Consider the following 21195-nt stretch of genomic DNA (forward strand, 5'->3'; position numbering starts at 1 on the left):
GAACAGATAAAAAGATTCATCTGTAGGTAAGAGTTTCATCCACAGACTCGACTCTCCCTAAAGAGAAGCGGAATTAGGGAGAAGCAGCATATTTATGGGAATTCAAAAACTTCCCTGTCACGAGAATAAATCCAAAAAGATAAAATTTTAGCTTCAACATAAAATGAAGTTATAGCTCTTTGACAAATGAGACTCTTTGTTGTCATGACAACGGAGCCTGCTAGAGGTGTGCGCCGAGAGGCCTGCCCATGAGTCGGGTGTTTTAGGAAAGGGTTAAAGCACACATTTCTAGACCATTCCCCAGATAAAGTGCCAGAAATGTGATTACAGACATTTGTATCAGTCTACTGTATAGCATGACAGCTCCACTTTTACAAAATGTTAATTAAAAAATCTATTAAATCTGTGCCCCTTGGAGAGAAGTTAATATCACACCTAAGGTTGGGAGTCAACGCAGCTCAGTGGCTGAGAAAATTGGGCCGGTGGAGTCAGAAAACGGGCACTAATCTATAAGAGTGTAGAGATGAGGCCAACTCCCCAAAGAAGGAAGGCTGAGGAGGAGTTCACGATGCCGCGAGGTATCTGGAGCCCCAATAACACGGGAAAGTAATCAAAGACTTGGGATGGAGTTGGAGAGAAAAAGCTGGAAGGCTGAAGTTAGTTAGAAAGACAAGTTATCGGCAGCTTCCAACGAGGTCAGGAAGAAAACAAGAATTAGAAGAAAACTCAGATGTTAGAGAACTCTTTCTGAAGGCCAACACCGTGACCTTCTACCCCAAGGTCACAGGCCGGCCGCTACAGGCAGCTCTTGCCAGGCCCTTTGCTTTCTTTTCCAAATGTGAGTTGTCTACCAACACGTGAAAAAAAATCACATTTCACAGAAAGCCAGGTTGCTTCTCTCTGAAAAGCAGGTGACGTTAGAAGCCATAGGCTGGGATTCCAGACAGCTGGAGCTGGAACTGAAGTCTGAGAACGCAGCTCCATGCAGACAGGACTGTCGTCCACACCCCTGGGCCCAGGACTCAGTCAGGACTTGAAGAAGAGGCAAGACGCTGGCAGAATGAATGAATGAGCAGTGGTCACGCCTGCTGGAGGGCTGCCCCGTCTATCCTGCCACCTCCTGCTCTCTGAAGCTATTTTCCTCGATGTTTTGTGCTGCACTGTGAGGTGGGCCACCCATGTGAGGCGGGACACCCATGAGATATGGGACAGCCGTGTGAGGAGGGACACCCATGTGAGGAGGGACACCCATGAGATATGGAACACCCATGTGAGGTGGGACACCCATGTGATATGGGACACCCATGAGATATGGGACACCCGTGTGAGGAGGGACACCCATGTGATATAGGACACCCATGAGATATGGGACACCCGTGTGAGGCGGGACACCCATGAGATATGGGACACCCGTGTGAGATGGGACACCCGTGTGAGGCAGGACACCTATGAGAGGTGGGACACCTGTGTGAGGCGGGACACCTGTGTTATCTCTCAGTGGGAATTTCCATAGAATCCCCTCTGCTGGCCACATATCTATACTACTGAAGAAGGTGACAGTTCTCTCAGGTTCTTTAAAGACTGTTAGGTATAGCCCCTAAAACTGAAGTTCCCTTAAAGTCTATCCTCATCACTCATGCTAGACTGTGACGTCATATAAAATCATTCTCCCAAGCCCTTGTGATACCAGAAATAAAGAGGGGCTTTGGGTTTGTAAGTCTCCACCATGTGAAGCCCCTTAGGGGCTGTGTGTTGAGAGTGGTTTCCAGAAAAATGCTTCCGGTCTTTATTCGTGGGACCTGATATAGTGATCCATTCAGAAGAAAGTTCCTCTAAAACTGTCCCGAAGCCTAATGACAAATCATTACTAAAGAGGAGAGGACACCAAAGCCAGAGAGGATAACACAAGGACAAAACCAGAGAGTGTAGTGGTATGTCTACAAGCCTACGAATGCCAACAATTGCCAGCAATGACCAGAAGTCCAGGCACCCCCTAGATGTTAGAAGATGCCAACACCACCAACACCTCAATTTCAGCTTCTGACCTCCACAACGAAGAAAGAGGTTTCTAAACAATATCACCAAGCTTGTAACCATGTGTTACTGTGACCCTGAGTGTCTAATTTGAAGATATTCCTACCCTATGTCAGAAAAATCCCCCCCCCCAAACACACGGTTTGGATTGTCCTTTAGGTAGTTTGACTTCACTTGAGTTCTTAAAACTTACCATATTGCTGCCTCTTCCCTGAGCAACTCCCTATTTCTAATGAAGCCTTTCAGCCTGAGGTCTCACACAACCTAAGGTCTCACACAGCCTCAGCCACAAATGTTCCCACGGCGTAACCACAGTGACCCTGTTAGGGGGTCACATATGCTTCTTTTAGTTCATTTGAAACTCATGATGATGTGGCTGAGGCAAGGTGTGTTTCCAATCATGCAACTGCATGAAGTTGGAGAGCCCCCCACCCCTCACATACACACACACTCTGCATGCTACGTGATCGGACATGAGCAGTGCTAGTCCAGTAAAGAGACACAGCTGCCTTCTGTGTGCAGAGCTGTATCAGCTCCTGGGAGGCGGTTGCCAATTGAGCTGGTCATGAAGTCTCTGCCACCATGCCCTGCAGCTGCACTTCACACACTGCCAGGTGGCTTATCAGACAATTTCCCATTTAATTCCCCAGGTCGCCCAGCATCATAGATATGTGTCGCCTCATTTTGTGGAAAAGATCGTACACATGGAGAAGCAAGGCCCAAGGCCAGAGTTTTTCTGTGACTGGATGGCAGGACTCTGACTGAAAGACCTATGGGTTGGAGGGAGGGAGAGGCTTGCGGGAGCATAAGACAGAGAAACTGTGGAACTGGGTGAGGGTGGTGCATGGGAACAAAACGGCCTGGAGCTTGAACACCCTTCTAACGCACTTGGACGTGGGGCTGGAGAAACGACTCAGCAGTTAAGAGCACAGGATACTCCTGCAGAGGGCCAGGGTTCTGCTCCCAGCACCCACACAGTGACTAACAACCAGTTATAACTGCAGTTCCAGGGGATATGCGCCCCCTCTGACCGCTGCAGGCACCAGGCACTCCCAAGGTGCACACACACATAGGCAGGCAAAATGTTGGCACACATGAAAGAAAAGAAGTAAATCCTGTAAGCGGCATCAACATGCCTGGAGTCCACGGAGCTACATTCACAAGTTACCAAGCTAAGGGTGTGTTAATGATCAGGGCTGCACTTAGGTCTTGGGATGTGGGCTCAGTGAATGGTAATAAGGGCCAGGAGGTGTTCCATGAATTCTAATTGGCCTTAATAATAAAAACCTGGAGTCAGATATTAGTGGGTGAAAGCTGAAAGATCAGTGAAGTAGAGCAGCCAGGCACTTGTTCTTACCTCCACGAAATCCTCAGGCTGAAAGGGGTAGGTAGCCTGTGTACAGATCCTGGGACTGAATGCCTTGAGTTCCTGTCTCCGCCCACCTTATATGCCTCTCTCCGCCCAGCCATAACCCCTGTCTCCCTCTCCCTGTGCTGGGATTAAAGGCTGTGACTCCCAAATCCTGGGATTAAAGGTGTGAGCCAGGCCAGCTTTATTTGTTAGATCACAAACAGAGCATCACCACAGAGGTGGGTTTCAGCCTCCAGTGTGGATGTCATGGAGAAATGAAAGAGTTTGGAGGTGGGAGAGTGGAAAAGGTCTGCAGGACACCAGGGAGGAAGCTTGAGTTCATGGAGAGCAAACCCTCCAGGCTAATTCAGAAGAATGGATTAGCAGAGAGCACAGAGCCTGAGCACAGAACACCTGCTGTGTAGGCAGACAGGTTATATCCAGTTCTCCACGCCTCTGGGATGCTCATTTGGCAGATAGTGCCATCCATTCAAGACTGTGAGGAGGCACCGAGCCTGAAGGACGCAGGCCGACTGCCCAGCAAGGTCACAACAACCATGACTTGGCATAAAGACGGTTTGGTTTGGCTGCTGGGGAATTTTAAAAAATGTCATGGGCGTTGCCAACAGTCAGAAACTGGGAAGTCTAATAGAAAATCCCAGATCTCACTTAAAGTTGAAAAATTGAACTTATTTTCCCCAAATCTGTATTTCTATACAGAAAGTAGAACTGGAGCTGAAATGGCTCCACCCTGTGCACTGAACCAGCCTTTGTCAGTTCTCCACATGTGCTCAGGATTCCTCCAAGTCTCTGCAGTTCTTTGAGTCTACAGCCAAGATTCTAGCACATTCTAGAAAACATTCAATCTAGTGTATAGACTGTATAAGGCCTCAATCCTATTTAAAGCAATCCCCTGGGGAGCAGGGCAGAGTTACTGTCTAAGAAGACGCATCGTCTGTGCCTCCCCATTTCACCCACCCTCCTGGCAAGGCGTTGATATTCATCTCCATAGACTCTGCTGAGAGAACAGGAATCAATAGCAAGGGAGGCCGCACTAGGAAATTTGCTTGACGAGAAATACAGAATGAAAGAAAATCGTTGTGGTTTTAGCATGGAGGCAAGAAAAACAGAACCAGGCCTCAGTGTGCTGGTTGTTTCAGGTTATTATAAACAAAGGGGTGGCTACAGCTCAAAACGGGCATCTTAAATGGTTCAAATTGCTGACTTTCCCAGACAGAGTACGTGCTGAGGAGTGAGATCGGCTAAATACAGTGGGTCGCTGAAGGAGGCAGAGGTTCCTGGGTGTGCTGGGACCCAGTGGTCCAGCATGGAGGGTTTGGGCACCGTCCTGATGACATGTGTGCTGTACAGATAGTGGGAGAAGCAGATTAACCAGCTCATCTGTGCAGTGGAGCTCAAATAAGTGAGCATCTTCAACAGCCTCTGTGAGGGGTGCTCCTCACAGACCCAGTAACAGAGCGTGCCTGACTAAAGCCTGTGCAGACGTACACTGCTATCCATCCCTCCATCCGCAGCTGTCCTCTGCCGTCCATCCTCCAGTCACACTATCCTCTGTCCTCTGCCGTCCATCCCCCATCCGCACTGTCCTCTGCCGTCCATCCCTCCATCCGCAACTGTCCTCTGCCGTCCATCCCCCATCCGCACTGTCCTCTGCCGTCCATCCCTCCATCCGCAGCTGTCCTCTGTCCTCTGCCGTCCATCCCCCATCCGCACTGTCCTCTGCCGTCCATCCCCCATCTGCACTGTCCTCTGCCTTCCATCCTCCATCCGCACTGTCCTCTGCCATCCATCCCCCATCTGCACTGTCCTCTGTCCTCTGCCGTCCATCCTCCATCCGCACTGTCCTCTGCCGTCCATCCCCCATCCGCACTGTCCTCTGCCGTCCATCCCCCATCCGCACTGTCCTCTGCCATCCATCCCCCATCCGCACTGTCCTCTGCCGTCCATCCCCCATCCGCACTGTCCTCTGCCGTCCATCCCTCCATCCGCACTGTCCTCTGCCGTCCATCCCCCATCTGCACTGTCCTCTGCAGTCCATCCCTCCATCCGCACTGTCCTCTGCCGTCCATCCCCCATCCGCACTGTCCTCTGCCGTCCATCCCCCATCCGCACTGTCCTCTGCCGTCCATCCCCCATCTGCACTGTCCTCTGCCTTCCATCCTCCATCCGCACTGTCCTCTGCCATCCATCCCCCATCCGCACTGTCCTCTGTCCTCTGCCGTCCATCCCCCATCCGCACTGTCCTCTGCCGTCCATCCCCCATCCGCACTGTCCTCTGCCGTCCATCCCCCATCCGCACTGTCCTCTGCAGTCCATCCCTCCATCCGCACTGTCCTCTGCCGTCCATCCTCCATCCGCACTGTCCTCTGCCGTCCATCCCCCATCCGCACTGTCCTCTGCCGTCCATCCCCCATCCGCACTGTCCTCTGCCGTCCATCCCCCATCTGCACTGTCCTCTGCCTTCCATCCTCCATCCGCACTGTCCTCTGCCGTCCATCCCCCATCCGCACTGTCGTCTGTCCTCTGCCGTCCATCCTCCATCCGCACTGTCCTCTGCCGTCCATCCCCCATCTGCACTGTCCTCTGCTTTCCATCCTCCAGCCGCACTGTCCTCGGCCATCCATTCCCCATCTGCACTGTACCCTGCTGTCCATCCCTCCATCTGCAACCATACTCTGCTTCTGTCCCTCCATCTGCACAGGGTGTACTTTCCCCAGGCCACTTCAAACCAGTAACTAAGACTGACAGTATTGAGAGGGTAGGGCCATCCTGGGAAAGAGTAACTCCCAGGGGCTCTTCTGTTGTTCAAAACCCCCAGCAGCCCTGGAGAGGCCTCCGTAGTGAATGGACATCCCACAGCTTACCCTGTTCCCCCTCTGCCCATGCTCTGAAGGGCTTTCCCAGTTTGTAGTCTGGGCCTCTTGCTGATTTCCTTGGCTTCCCATCGTCCCCCTCTCTCAGGTTTCTCCTGGTGAAAGCAGAGCAGATCCAACAGTATCGTGGTGTCAGAGAAGACCCGCTTTGTCCTTTGAAGGTGTTCATTATCCAGTCATGCATAGTGGCTCACGTCTGTAATCCCAGCACAGTTCATGTGGAGGTAGGTGGATTACTGTGAGCTGTAAGCCATCATGGGATACAGAGTGACAAGAAGAGGAGGAAGAGGAAGAAGAAGAGGTTAAAGAAGGAAGAAGAGGAGGAGGAAGAAAGAAGGTGCAAAAGCAATAAATAGTAAGAAATGTCTATAGTCTGCTCCGCCCTACCATGGAGGCCCCTGCGACCACATGCTGACGACACTCCAAAGAGGGAAGCGCTTCTGGAGTGAACAAACAAGTGGGCGAATATGCCCCAAGAACTGAGGATGGGGTTAAATGAAAGAGAAAAGCAAAGAAGGGTGAGAAAAAGAGGAGAAAGAAGAAGACAATCTCTTAGTTTTTCCTCCACTTGCATAACTGTAGTTCAATTAATAAAAAAACACCAGAGAAAGATATTGGGGTTCAACCTGAAGGTCAGAAAAGCAAGACAATCAGCCACTGACTCTTACCTCTGCCTCAGTCCGAAATGGCAATCCTGCTTCCAAGATCTCAGAAAGTGTGGGAGACTTACTGCTCCCTACCTGTGGGAGACTTACTGCTCCCTACCTGTGAGAGACTTACTGCTCCCTACCTGTGGGAGACTGACTGCTCCCTACCTGTGGGAGACTGACTGCTCCCTACCTGTGGGAGACTGACTGCTCCCTACCTGTGGGAGACTGACTGCTCCCTACCTGTGGGAGACTTACTGCTTCCTACCTGTGGGAGACTGACTGCTCCCTACCTGTGGGAGACTTACTGCTCCCTACCTGTGGGAGACTGACTGCTCCCTACCTGTGAGAGACTGACTGCTCCCTACCTGTGGGAGACTGACTGCTCCCTACCTGTGGGAGACTGACTGCTCCCTACCTGTGGGAGACTTACTGCTCCCTGGATCAGTTTTGCGTACCCTGTTGTGCTTGGCTTCTCCTACTGTTCTTCTGGGTCAAATACTAACTCTGCAAGGAGCTACTGCTCCATTGTTTCTGTGTTCTGAACATTCTGACTTTTCTGCATGTTGCATTTTCACCTGACCATTAGGCCGTGGTTAGGTTGCCTAGTAAGTTGTTTAGTTACCTGCATACACAAGAAGAACTTCCTCGTTTCCCTTATCCTGTGTTTACCTGGATTATTCCCTTGAACAAATGAGACTTGATCAGAATCCTGTCTTGTCTCCATCTCTTGTGTCTCTTGTCCCATCCATCCCATTCTCACTCCCCTCTAGGGTCCTGGTGACTTACACACACACACACACACACACACACACACACACACACACACACACACCCCGCTGGGACAAGAAGGAGATTGTGTGAGAGCTGTCTCCTCCCATTTTATAATCCTCTCTAGGGCTGGGATTAAAGGCGTGCACCACTACTGCCCGGTTTCTATGGCAAACTAGTGTGTGCCACCACTGCCTGGTCTGTAAGGCTGATCAATGCAGCTGTTTTACTCTCTGATCTTCAGGCAAGCTTTATTTATTAAAATACAGATGAACTATCAGTACAGATAATTCTCTGAGAGAATGGGACTGCGGGGACCCCATCACCTGAGCGTGCTGTTAGGAAAGGTCTCAGAGAGGCTCTGTGTCTTCTGTCTTCAAACTTGCGTGTGTGTGTGGGGGGGGGGGGTGGTCCTCGGAGGACTTCTGATCAACAGGTCTTTTGTGACCACAGTGAAGGCTGGAGAGTTGTCATCACCTACGTCCTAACCCTCAACATTTCCAGCTTTTCATTTGCTGAGTGATGCAGAAAAAAAAGTGGGCTCCCTGCGTGAAATTTATCTCATGCCAAGACAAGCAAGAATATGGAGATTAGTGCTATCTGTCTTTCTGTCCCTCTCCCTCTCCTTCTCTCTTCCCTCTCTCTTCTTCCCTCTCCCTCCCCCCTGAAGGGTTAACATTAAAAGGGAGGCTTCAGGCTGGTTATTTCATAACTCAGATAGAGAAAGGAAAGGGAGACAAAATCAGCAGCATCATGTATAAGCCCTGGGAAGTAGAAGTTTCCGAGCTGCCATAAATAAGGACAGGAGTATTTGCCAAGTCAGAGGGCTTACCAAATTTGAAATCCACTCAACCCTTACATTTTAGAATCCAGAACAGAACACTAACCTTGTGGGATTTATAATAATTTCTTCTCAGCAAAGCTTCTTGTTATTTTTTTTAAAGGAAAAACAAAACGTAAAAAAATTCAACATGGGAAGGTTTTTATTTTAATTTTTCAACTATATGGGAGCATTGTGGGTAGTGAGTACCATGGAGATGATTACGTGGAATGGTCTACACACTGTTAGTAAATCTAATTGAGTCAAAGAAGACTGGAAGTATGCAAGAGCCCTGAGTGTGCATGTGTGTGCATGAGTGTGTGCACGCACATGTGCGTGCACGAGTGTGCATGTGAATGTATGCATGTGTGTGGATGAGCGTGTGATATGTGTGTGCACGAGTGTGTGCATGTGTGTGGATGAGCGTGTGATGTGTGTGTGCACGAGTGTGTGTGCCTAAATGGTCTCACTAGAGCTTTTCTCTCTCAAAACACAAACTCCACCCATATGATTCCATCCAACCAATTAAAAATTTTTAATGCATAAAAATTAAATATGAAGAAGTGTACTTGAGGTGTGAGTGCTGGATGGAAAGACAGTGAGATTAAAAGTAGAGGAATTATTTAAGAAAGATAAAAGCATGTATGGGAGGGGCTACGTTAAAAGGGTAGAGATCTTCATATCAGTTTATACAGAGTTAGGATGAATGCCAGTAGCCAGGCAGGAAGTATAGATGGGCTAAACAGGAGAATTCTGGGAAGAGGAAAGGCTGAGTCTGTAGTCATCACCCAGATGCAGCAGAAGCAAGATGAGAATGCCTCACTGATAAAAAAGGTACCAAGCCACAGGGCAAACACAGACAAGAATTATAGTCTAATTTAAGATGTAAGAATTAGCTAATAAGGAAGCCTGAGCTATTAGGCAACCCAGTTTATAATTAATGTAGACTTGTGTGTGTGTGTGTGTGTGTGTGTGTGTGTTTTGACATGGAATGGCTGTGGGACACAGTGGGACAGAAACCTCTGTCAACAAAGGGCACAAATGTGGACTATATCCACATAAAACCTGAGAGATCTTGGGAAATAATTCTAGACACAAAAGAACAGAGTTAAGCATGGCTTCTTGGTAGCAGCATTTTCTCAGGTTTGCTCTCTTTGCTAGAGGCAAGTGTGTCTCATTAAGAGAGGCTTCCTGACTCAGCTTTAGCTAAAAACTTTGCAGCCCTTTTAAGAGACCCTGCCCCAAAACACTTAAATGGTGTTTATGAATAGCTAACAGCATGCTTCTTGGTGATGGCATTGACCTTGAAACTCCATAGAGTTGTGGCAATAAACATAATTCCAGCTGGTATCTCTGCCATGAGGCTAAACTCTCAGAAAGCTAAGTAATAGGGTGGATTCAGCCGTCAAAGCCATGCCTTTAATCTTAGCAAATTAAAGACTCATGTGGTCAGAAAAAGAGAGATATGCAGTAAACATAGATTCGGATGGAGAAAACCTCTAAATGGTTTACAGTGTGTTTAAAAATATACGTAGGCTTGAGACAGAAAAGAAAAAGGATAAAGTCCCTAAAAAAATAGAAAGAAAGGAAGGAAGGAATAAAGGAATGGGTGTGGTGGTACACACATTTAATCCCAGCACTTGAAAGGCAGAGGCAGGTGGATCTCTGAGAGTTCAAGGACAGCCTGGTCTACAGAGTGAGTTCCAGGACAGCCAAAGATACACAGAGAAGCCCTATCTCAAAAAACCCAAAATTAAAAAGAAAAATAAAAAATAAAGTTTAAAATAAAGCAACATAAAGATGAAAAATACTCAGAGAGTCTGGATACTGTATGTTATTGTGTTGTCTTTGAATTGTTTGAATGCTGAGGAAGGAGCAACAGCTACTAAAAGACATTTGATTATAAATGCTGCTGGATTAATTCAACAAATGTATTTTGAAAATGCCTTAACTTTAAAATTTAAGTCAAAAGATATACTACTTTGGAGAAGATATTTTGTTTTTGTTTCCCCAGGAAATGAGAGACTGTGGATTCATTCTGGATTAAGAAAAATCAGGTTTGATCAAGGAAGACCCTGAAAAATCTCCAATAGGAGCAGATGGCCCAGATATCTAAATTCTATATCCAGAACAGCCTCAAGACTGAGAAGATCAAGACTCACAGGATACTCCAGTATGGACTTGATCATAATTCTAAATTTTCCTTAGGTCCCCATAAGATTTTTAGCACCCCCAATCAGCAGGAAGTAACCTGAGAAACTGTGCCCATATTCCCCAAAAAATGGATTGTGGATGTTTGTCTTTGTTTAGAGTGTTGGTTACAAGTTGTTATGGATAATTATCAGGAAAAAAGCTAAACAAAGGAGATTAGATTCAGAGTTTTTGTTTTGAAAAATGGGGGAAGTTCTGTGGGACAATGGTCTTCTACCCTGTAAAGATTTGTCTCTTGTATTGCTTTAATATAATGCTAGCTGGGCAGTAGCCAGACAGGAAGTATAAGTGGACAACCAGAACAGGAGAATTCTGGGAAGAGGAAAGGCTGAGTCTGCAGTCATCACCCAGACACAGAGGAAGCAAGATGAGAATGCCTCACTGATAAAAGGTACCAAGTCACATGGCTAACACAGAAAAAGAATTATGGTCTAATTTAAGATGTAAGAATTAGTTAATAAGAAATCCTGAGCTACTAAACCAACCAGTTTATAATTAATGTAGATCTCTGTGTGTTTCTTTGGGACTGAATGGCTGTGGGACCAGGTAGGACAGAAACCACAGCCAACTCTGGGTAGAGTGATGTACATGAGTTAAAGGGACAAGGGACAATGATGAGGCAGTGAGAATGATGGCAGGGCAAAGCCTTTACCACCTCTAGCGATGGCTGACCATTTGGGGACAGAGCAGTGTAACAGCCACTACAGGCCTGTATATTTCTCCTGGTAGAGCAGGTCTTCCATGCATAGAATGTGCCAGGCATGTCTATCCAGCCTTCTCTACAAAGACATGCTGACATACCAACTGGTCAAATGCTGGGAAGCCAACACAGGCTGGTGAAACCAGGGTGTTGGCTGGAGCTGCACAAACTCACCTGAGGCTGACTCCTCATCTTCATAGCACAGAGCATAGCCTACATTTTTATTTAACAGATTACACTTTGATGAGGATTATTAAAAAGAGATAGAAGGGTGGAAAATAAACACAAGATATGTTTCTCCTTCCCTCCTTGGAAACAGAATAAAAATATCAGAAGGAAGGAAAAAGCTTACTGCTCCTTAGTTTGTGGTTGGACAGAGATTTTAATTCAGTAGACACAGACTCTGAGATCTTGTGGCGCGGGAGATGGGCTTGACCAAATGACTGGAAAATTAGCATATGCCCTTGGCAGTCTTTCCCAGTCCCGGGCTGCCAGAAGGGGGTGTCCATGTGACCATTCACTGGGAGGCTGCTCTGCCTCTCTGTGCTGCAGAGGCCAAGAGCTGCATGCAGCTCAGGCATTTTGTGACACTTTGCTCTGCTGTCTGGGTCCCATCCATGGAGGTAGCTGGATATGCCCTTCACATCCCTTCCCGTGACACCCAGCCCTGCTGAGGCATTCCCTTGGGATTGCTCATGAGACAGTGAAACTCCTGGAGGAGGATGAGCAGGGCTGGAGACCGATGGACAAATGCTCTTGATGGCAAGTCCACCATGGGCTATGACGTAAAATGCAAATGCGTCTGGATTCCTCCCAGGTGATCGGCACTGAAAGCTCTTGGTACAACTTGCCTCATGAGAGAAAAATGTCAAAGCAGGTGCCAGTTTTACCATCAAGCCACACTCACACAGCAAGACCTGCAAAGGGTTCTTGGGTGGCACCAACACCTGAGGGCTTCGTGAGACTGAGAGCCGACACCTTCTCAGGGACTGGGTAGCCTGCCTGGTGATTCACTTTTGTTAAGAATGATCTCTGTTCAATTGCCAGGGCCAGGAGGGGTGACCACTAAACCATGGAAGCTGTACTGTTTGAATAAGTACCATAGTGCTGTGAGGAGATCTAGGAAGCATGTGGAATACTGTCTGGCTCATATTTGCAAAAGCAACACCCTTCACTATCACCACCGTCCTTTAAACCCTGTGGAGAGCCCCTTCTGACTGCAAGGTAAAATAAGCCTAAGTTAAGCACTGTTGGAAATGGTGATGCTAATCCCTTCTGGGTGAGAGGTGGCGGTAGACTCAAATAAGCCCAAGATGCACTCATGGAAATCTTATTTTTAGTCTGTGGCCAAAGGGGGAATGGGGAAGGGAAGGTCTCACGAGACTATAATGGAGACACAGGGACGCAAAGTGTGGGCAGACAGGACAGTGCACATCTGGTTGTGTCTCCATGGTCACCACCATCCTTGTATTCTCCTTCCTATGCCATACAAGTTGCTCTGTGCATCTGAGCTCTAGTTGCTTAGTGACTGACAGGACACTGTGTGTCCCCTTGCTGGTACAGAACACCCAAGTCTTTTCTAAAGAAAATAAAAGTTTTGTTGGGAAAAATCCCACAAGACTTCTTAATAGACTCTGTACCAAATATACTTTAACCAATGAAAACAATGTCAGAATCATCAACCATGCCTCTTGTATGTGTAATTCTTGTTGATGGAAACTTTCAAAGCCCTTCCCTAGCTATGACTTGTTCCAGAGTCCACAGAGGGTGGGATCCCTCAAAATTCTAGGTGACATTTCTCACCCCCCAATACTTCAGTTCTGAAAACCCCCAGTGACAAAGGGCTGATTATGTGTGTTTGGGGGCAGGAGACAGGGTATGAGCTACAGAGAACACAGGACACATGGAGAGGAATTATAAAACTTTATTGGCTTGTTAAAGAAATGGATGGATCCAGCAAGTACATTTATAGTTTAGCCACATTGTTAAAACAGCACTTAGAGTAAAATCTTTAAAAGTGAGAGGCATTGTTTACAGGAAATGTGGAAAAGAGCCTTGAAAACCCAGAATATTATAGGGGGAAAAACAGGCATGAAAATGAGTCCCGGGCTGCCTCTGGATTCCGGCAGATGGATTTGAACCTGATAGGGTTGGGACTTGGGAGTCATCTGCTGCTTCATAGCTGTCTCTAAGTCAGCTCCTGAATGTATTGCTAAGTAAGTTGGGGGGGGGGTGATATTCTGGTTCTTTTATTTGTTTCTTATGCATTTCCTTCCCAAGAAAACTAAGACTTTGAATGCAGACAATAGCTTGTAGGGTGGAGTCCATGTGGCTCCGGTGGCACTGGCTGCCCTGAGATGAGAGTCTAGATTAATGCAGAGTGAATGGTCTTAAGTCATGTCCCGGTAGCTAGGAGGCCTTTGTTCCCGAACACCAGAACAAGGAAATGGCTAGTCACCCTGGGAAGATGCCTCTACAGCACAAATTGTCATATAGTTCTCTGGGCTGGAAATTCTGTCAATCTGATTTAAACCTGGCAGCACTCACCCCAGAAGCAATTTAGATTTAAGAGAGTCCTCAGCTGTCCCAGGTGTCCTTAGGTAAACTTGACCGATTGCCAAGTATTGAGGGTATGTGGATGGGGCAGAATGCTCTTAATGGCATCTCCTGAACCAGATGTCTTGGGGTCAGATCTTCTGAGCTCCAGGATCCCAGGAGCTCTGTCATCATAATGTACAAAGGCTGGTACAGCCCACACAGCTGGAGGCAGCCACTTCCTGAGCTCCCTGCTATGTGGAATCACTCCCCTTCAACAGAGCCCTCTCCGTGAGTCTAGAGTCTAGACCAAACAAGATGAAGTGAGTTTCAACTAGAGTGTGAAAGAACAAGACAGGAACAAAGGGAGGAACTCTAGACTGTGCTACCAAAGCAGGTGGAGGTGTGGATCACCCCCTCATGGAGATGGGAGAGTCAGCACAGGGTTGAGAGTCTAGTTGCAACAGGAAAAGAAAAGTTGAGTGTGTTACAATTATGCAAAGCAGCCGATAAAATCAGAAAACATTCTTATCATGAGGGCAGTTTAGAGACAGGGAGGGGTAGCAGGAGCAAGTTCCCTCTCACACCCAGCGTTCCCTGAAACTGCATCCCAGTCACATGCTCCGTCCCTTGCTAACTGCACCCCATGTGCAAGGGTGGTCTGTGAGGACAGGCTTCAAGACCCTAGCCATTCCGAGCTTAGTTCAGCAGCCAGAAGAGTGAGGAGGCCAAAGCAGAATGAGCTGTTGTTCCTTGCTGTGGGTCAGGGCTGAGACTGGGCAAGTGGAAGAGAGAATCCCTGAGCTGATTCTCTCTAACGTCCTCTCTCCTGCCCTCTGAGGGACAGCCCTTCTCCAGCCTATGACTGTCTGTACGTTGGCTGTTGGCAAACCCAAGATGGGGTGTCAGAAGACATTTGTTACTCCATCTCAGCTGCCTAAGGGCCTCAGAGACCCCATCTGCGGTGGGTCAACAAGCTGTGGGACCCCATCTTTTAGAGATGATGTGCCTGTTTTCCAGTGACCAAGGGCCATATTAAGTCCACTAATGATGCCATGAAGATGGGGTATGTATTCTCTCACCTCCTTCTGCTCTCTGAGGCTGAAGAGAAGGAATTTGTGTCAGGTAAGTCAGAGGGAGGGGCTTTCTCAGATGCCTCTGCCCTTGGAGGATGGTGAGAAGGTACTACTGTGAGAACAGCCGGCAAGGTCAGCGGCCTGAGGTCTCAGCTAGGTAGGAGTCACAGGGTGACAGACAGGTGTGCATCCCTGGGCTGCTGAAGTCCGTGTCACAGCTTGCTTAGCACAGCTGTCAGTGGTAGGCAGGGAAGAGGTGAGTGCAGGGAAAGGCAGACATACAGCGAGGAACAATGGCTCTGTCGAAGACAGAAGGAGCGAACTGGCAGCCCACAGGCAGGCTTTGTTGGCCTACATAATGTTTTAAAAATAACTGAGCCAACTTTTTAAAAATAGTGAAGTTTCACATAAAAAGCCAGGTTTCACATCTTCTTTAGGGAATGAGAAGACTTGGAAACTCAGGTCCTGTTCCCTGGGACATGGTTGGCTGGGCTAGGTGACAGCTGCCCCCGGGGCAGGCAGGTGTGGACTCACCTAGACCACTGTGAGCATGTAGGAGACTTGCCTGGCACTGCAAACCCTAATTCCTGAGGAATTAGAGACCCACAGACCTAACTCCAGCAAAAACACCACTTCTCCCTTCCTAATGCTGTAAAATAAAACACACACCATTGTGACTCCCCCAAAGAGCAGATTTCTTCTGGGGGACCAAAAAAAAAAAAAAAAGCCAAGGATAAAGGAAATGTATAGAAAAGAAAGGCTGTGTTAGCGATGGTAGCCCTTGGTGGTTAAGAAAAGAAACAAAGAACACAGGGACCATATGAAACAATTTTCTGACAGCCACCTGCTTTTGTTAGTCCCTGGAAGATGCCAAGTGGCCTTTGAGATATTAAATTGCCTTATCTGTCCACTTCTTTATAGCTTAAAACAAAAATTACCCTGTATTCCTCCCAGCTGCTCAGTGAAATGATTGCCTTGTTTCTTTCTGATCTGAAAAACTTAAAAAATGATCTTCAAATAATCCATCACCCTCTTATGGCTCCATGGAACAACAGAAAAGTTTAAAAGTTTCTTATTGTTTGGGGCTTTTTGTTTTGTTTTGTTTTGGTGCCAAATGGCCGATATACGAGTGTTTGCCACATGGAGGCCCTGCCTGGCTGGCAGTTTTAATTTCATTTTCCTTTCAGGGGTCAAGATCTCTGCTATTCGCTGACCTCTTTGTAAGTCGACACCTTTGGGAAAGGCAGAAATTTTCATCATGGCAGAAGCTGTCACTCAGCGGCGGCATGCTGGGCCATGGGAAAGCACAAGACACTGAGCCCTCCTTGTGCTGAGACCCAGCATGCACCTGGAGACAAAGCCCATGAGATCCTGGGGGAGCGCCTGGCCCTCTTCAGATACAGGCATGGATGGCCAAGGCAAATACTGTAACCCACAGACTCGCAAAAGGCCCGAGTCCAGCGACAACGTAGTGTAAAATACCACAGTATTCGTCTTACATCAAGTGGGGCCTAACGGGTTCTGGCTTTATTAAGATTGATGCCAAACTGACAAAGCATTCAAAACCCTTTCCAAACATGCTGGGGTTGTTAAAAGAAAAACCTGCGAATCCTTAAAGATAAACTACCTTTGAAAGGGGGAAATGCTAATAAGCTTCCATGTCAGCTGTGTTCTCTATGTGCTTGCGTGATAGAGTTGAGCGTGGATTTGAAATGAAATGTCCCAGACTGGCTCTGAAGGGGACCTAAAAGAAAGGAGTGTCGGAGGGGGAGGACAAAGCTACTGCCTGGTGCAGCCGGGGCAGGGCTCACAAAGCCTACTGTGGTGACAAAGTCAATGAGAGAGGGGTCTTGGGGTCAAATTAAAGTGGGCATAGTTGGGGCAGCAGCAATCGGTAGCTAGAAGGCTGCCCTCTCAGCGCTGAGGATGGTCACTTTAAAGCCCACATTCATTAGTAACCTGCTGCCTCTTTGCTGCTGGGGTCAGGACGAGCTTTCCTGGCCAGGCAAACCCAGCAGTAGGGCAGCAAGCTCCCGGGTACTGTCCTTAGACCGTGTGCTCCTGCTCACAGCGGGCCAGCCAGTCTGCTCGCAGGCCTATTCATGCTGCAAAAACCGCAGTTCTGTAATGCAAACAGCGTGCGCTGTGAGGCCTTCTTGCTGGGCAGACTCCAAAAAGACAGGTGGTTCGCAGTGGGCAATGAAAGGGGTCAAGATGATAACCCCCTACATGCATATAGTCTGCCGTTAGTTACTCTCAGACCATGTTTAATCTAGATTCACATCCCTGGCCACGCAGCAGCTACCGCTGCTGCCTCTAAATTTTACAAGCATGGACTTAAGCAATCGTTAACATTGTGTGCTCTGACACCTAAACTAAAAGTTTGGATCTCTGCTGCCAGCAAAGCAAAGAGCCTTTTAGTGACACCACAAAGTCCCCAAAGCATGGTGTATGCGTCCTTAGCTTGTTTAGTCCCCGAGGTTGCAGGTAGAAATCACAGAAGTCAGTAAGGATTAGAGAACAGAAAATGCTGAAGTGCTCCAGGCAGATTAGACGTTTAGTGTGCGCTTAGATCTAGCGATGACTTTAGATAGATGGATGGATAGATAGATAGATAGATAGATAGATAGATAGATAGATAGATAGATGCATGGCTTTTAAACTTGAAAATCACCTTTAATAAACAGAAGCAATTGATGTCAGCACATTTCCAGTATAGTCAAACAGCACGCCTTTAGAAGAGAGACGCGACCCAATGAGATTTCCCTTAGATTCTCTATTTGAACTACTGTAAGAAGAGGTGAATCTCAGTGCGTTCTTCCACTGCTTCTGAGCTGCCTGAGACCTGCCTTTGCCTTGGTGTTCCCCAACCACAGCTTACAACAAGCAGGCTGCAGATATCCTCCGAGAACCGCCCATTTCCACCAGACACCCCCAAACAAGCGGACTTCCTGGGATCAGCAACGGGAGTCCCAGGAGACCAGCTCAGAGGGCGGCAAGCAACACGCGCCACAGCCCTCCTTTGTCTTTTCCTTATTTCAGCTACCCATCCAGTGGGATCTTATGAAACAAAACAAAACCTAAAAGAAACACAAAATGAAACATAAGTCATGCTCAAAAGAAAGTCAACATAAATTCACATGCAAACACAGTCACTTTAAAAAAGAACATAACACATCAAAATAAAACACAAAGTGGAATATGCTTTCAAACGCAAGGCAATGCGTTCTAACCACATGAATTGGGATAATATGGGCATCACATTATGGAGCAACTTAGTTTTAAACTCAAAACCAATTTACATGATACATAAAATGTGGGGACGAACTGCCAGCGATTTCTGCACACAGATCCACCCACAGTTCTAGCAGACATGATCGGCCTAACAAAAGAAGGGAATCTGAACACAATATAAACAACCCTTGGAGGATTCATGAGTATTTTCTTACGAGGGCAACTGGATTAAGCAGCAAGTATCTATTCAAACCTCGATTCTCTTTACTTCCCTAATTTCATCATCACTTCAGAGTGACTGACTCATTACTCAGTAGCTGAGTCCAAACACGGTTGGCAACACAACAACCGAGATATTTTTCTCGGGAATTCTAATATCACGTAAGTATCTGAATTCTAATATCACCTAACTTTAAGTATTTGCCATACTATATGTATGGTATATATATAAATGGAATGCCCATCATATATTATATATGATATTATATTATGATATACATATAAATAGAATGCCCATTATATAATTTAATATGTAGCATTGGAACATGCAGCACACCACATATTATGTATGAATATATGTTGCAGATGATTCACAGATGTATACATGCCATATGTTATCATCTATATTAGAGAGCAATTATTTGAACACAGATGAACACACCAACTCTACAATAGATGATACAAGATAAGGAAGGTGGAATTCCTTGACTTCAAACACCTCATTGCCCTACAGATGGAAAAGGATTATATACAGTATTTATTTATAAACTTGTGTCCTCCGTGCCGGGTTCTCATCTAACAACTATGCCCCAGTGATCTTGTTGAGTTTTCCAATCAGGCCAATACGACACGTTCCACTATCATGCTCCCTTTACTGATGAGGAAACTGAGCCTAGAGAGTTAAGCAATGTGCCCAAGGCCCTACAGGATCCTGTGGTACAGCTCCAACCCAACCCAGAGAGTCCTTACACCACGGCGTAAGAAAGAGACAACAGTCCAGATTCTCTCTGAACATGGCTGTGGGAACCCAGCAGGAAGATCCAGAATTCTAATAAATTCTATGTGTTATTTTCATGGATCTTCATCCGATTCCCAAGTGGTAAAGTAGGCGGCCCCTCACTAGACACCCTTGTCCCTGACGGAATCCTCCAAGATACACCACTCCACTCAAGCAGCAGATGTCTGGTCTGCCAAGTGTGGGGTCAGCTGTCTTCACAACAGTCCTTACCACCATGGTGGGTAGCATTGTTTACAGTAACGCGGAAGAATCTACAGAGCTTATTTTCTGTGGTATTCACTGCCCCACCTTTCTAGTGGAGAGAGAACTGGGTACCGACACCAAGTGTCATTCATGGGTTTAGTTGTCTGCAACCCTGGGAAATTAGGGAATAGATGGGATGATAGTGAGTATTCCTTCCTATCAGACTCCGGTGGTTTGTTTTTCTCCTACTGGTTTTGCCTCCAGGCAAACACTAATGAAGCTCAGTTAAGAGTAAATCATGGCCCAGGGTGTGAGCTGGCCAAACTGGCAAGCCAACTCCTCAGTTACTCCTGCAGATCTGAAGAGGGAAAGTCTTGAATTCCTTCCCACTGAAACAACAGGATTAATATAAGGATGTCAGGCTTGCCAATAAAAACAGGAGAAACTGGATGCTGGAAATAGAAGACTTGATCCCCAAATTAAAAGAAAAAAAGTTGTTGATTCAAGGTGCTCATTCTCCCGTGCATTCAATACGGGAGGGCGTTTCTATTTATTTATTTTTAAAGCAGCACAGGCTGCCAGTGCGGTCTTTCCGTTCTGAGTTTTCCTTTGCTTCTAGCTGTCGTTTTACTGACCAAACCTCCCCATGGTCATGGATCATCGCCACCAGAAATTAGAAATTACTCCTCGAGATGCCACCTCTATTCACTGTCCTTTGTTCAGACCTCAGCTGCCTCTGCCCCTCCCTGCTCAACCTGAAGCCCCGGCTGTGATCTTCTGCTTGCCTTTGGGGAGGTTCTCCACACACAGAAAAGGAGAAATCAACTCCATGTTCCCATGAAATAAAAACAAGTGAATACCAGCCTGCTATAATACTGAGCCACAAGCAGGGTCTCGGGCACTGATTCCCATCACCCCATGCTCCAAATCTGTAGGTCACTCTCCCTTTTTCTCATGCACTGTTGAAAAGCTGAAGAGATTCTCCCAAATATTGCAAAGTTAGTTTCATATAGAGTTGCTCTTCGTAAGGAAACATGCCTTCTTTCTGAGGACTGGCAATAAGGAAGAGGCTCAGCGCACCTATCAGAAGCCCCTGACTTCTACCCTCTCATGTTTAGGAAGAAAGAAAAAAAAAAAAAACTCAAGAAAGGAACCTCAAGATGATATGAAACAATAGATGATTATTTTCTTCCAGCGAGGGGGAAAGTTTTTAGACCACAACAAATGGCTGAACATCTTGTGGGTTTAGCAGCCAAACGAGCTGTCTAGCTTATGAGCCCGAAATATAGATATTTTGACAATGTGACATTCTGAAGCATTTGCAGCAGTCCCATGGTGCATGGTGGTTACCGTGAAATCAGCCCCTCTACCAAAAACAACCCCGAGGAAACTTTGTCAGTGCTGTGTAGACTAGCAGCGCCGAGCAGGGTGAGAGCAGAGTGGCGCCCATCTCAGAAGGAAGGGTACAGCTGGAAGCAGAGAAATGGACACACGAGGCAGATAGACCCTCCCATCATCCTCTGCTGCTTACTGATGTAGAATCCGCCCCTTGGTCTCATCAAAAGGAAGGGTTGGAGAGGGCCGTGGAAGCCAGCAAAGCCCTCTGCTTCTCTGCCATTGGCTCACAACCACCTTAGATATATTCACAGTCAAGCATGTACACATGTTCCTCCTATTACTCAGAAGCAATCAGCCATAAAATGGCAAGGATCTGCAGTACA

At 47.1% G+C, this 21195-nt stretch overlaps 1 protein-coding gene across 6 annotated transcripts in view; it reads right to left on the reverse strand.

Annotated features, from left to right (window-relative positions):
- The window catches only part of LOC121453299 (BDNF/NT-3 growth factors receptor), a 328350-nt gene that overhangs the window by 182904 nt on the left and 124251 nt on the right, over nt 1-21195 (reverse strand). Inside the window, exon 13 of one of the 6 annotated variants that reach the window (XM_041659961.1) lies at nt 13333-18119. The exons of the other annotated variants lie outside the window; for them this stretch is intronic. Coding sequence (XP_041515895.1) covers nt 18082-18119 — 38 coding nt within the window. The 3' untranslated portion in view covers nt 13333-18081. Of the gene's footprint in view, nt 1-13332; nt 18120-21195 lie in introns of those variants that run through there. 6 annotated transcript variants of the gene reach the window in all.

The sequence above is a fragment of the Microtus oregoni genome, unplaced genomic scaffold, assembly GCF_018167655.1.
Source record: "Microtus oregoni isolate MIOR12 unplaced genomic scaffold, Mior012 000011F_ref0000422, whole genome shotgun sequence".
Lineage (NCBI taxonomy): Eukaryota > Metazoa > Chordata > Mammalia > Rodentia > Cricetidae > Microtus > Microtus oregoni.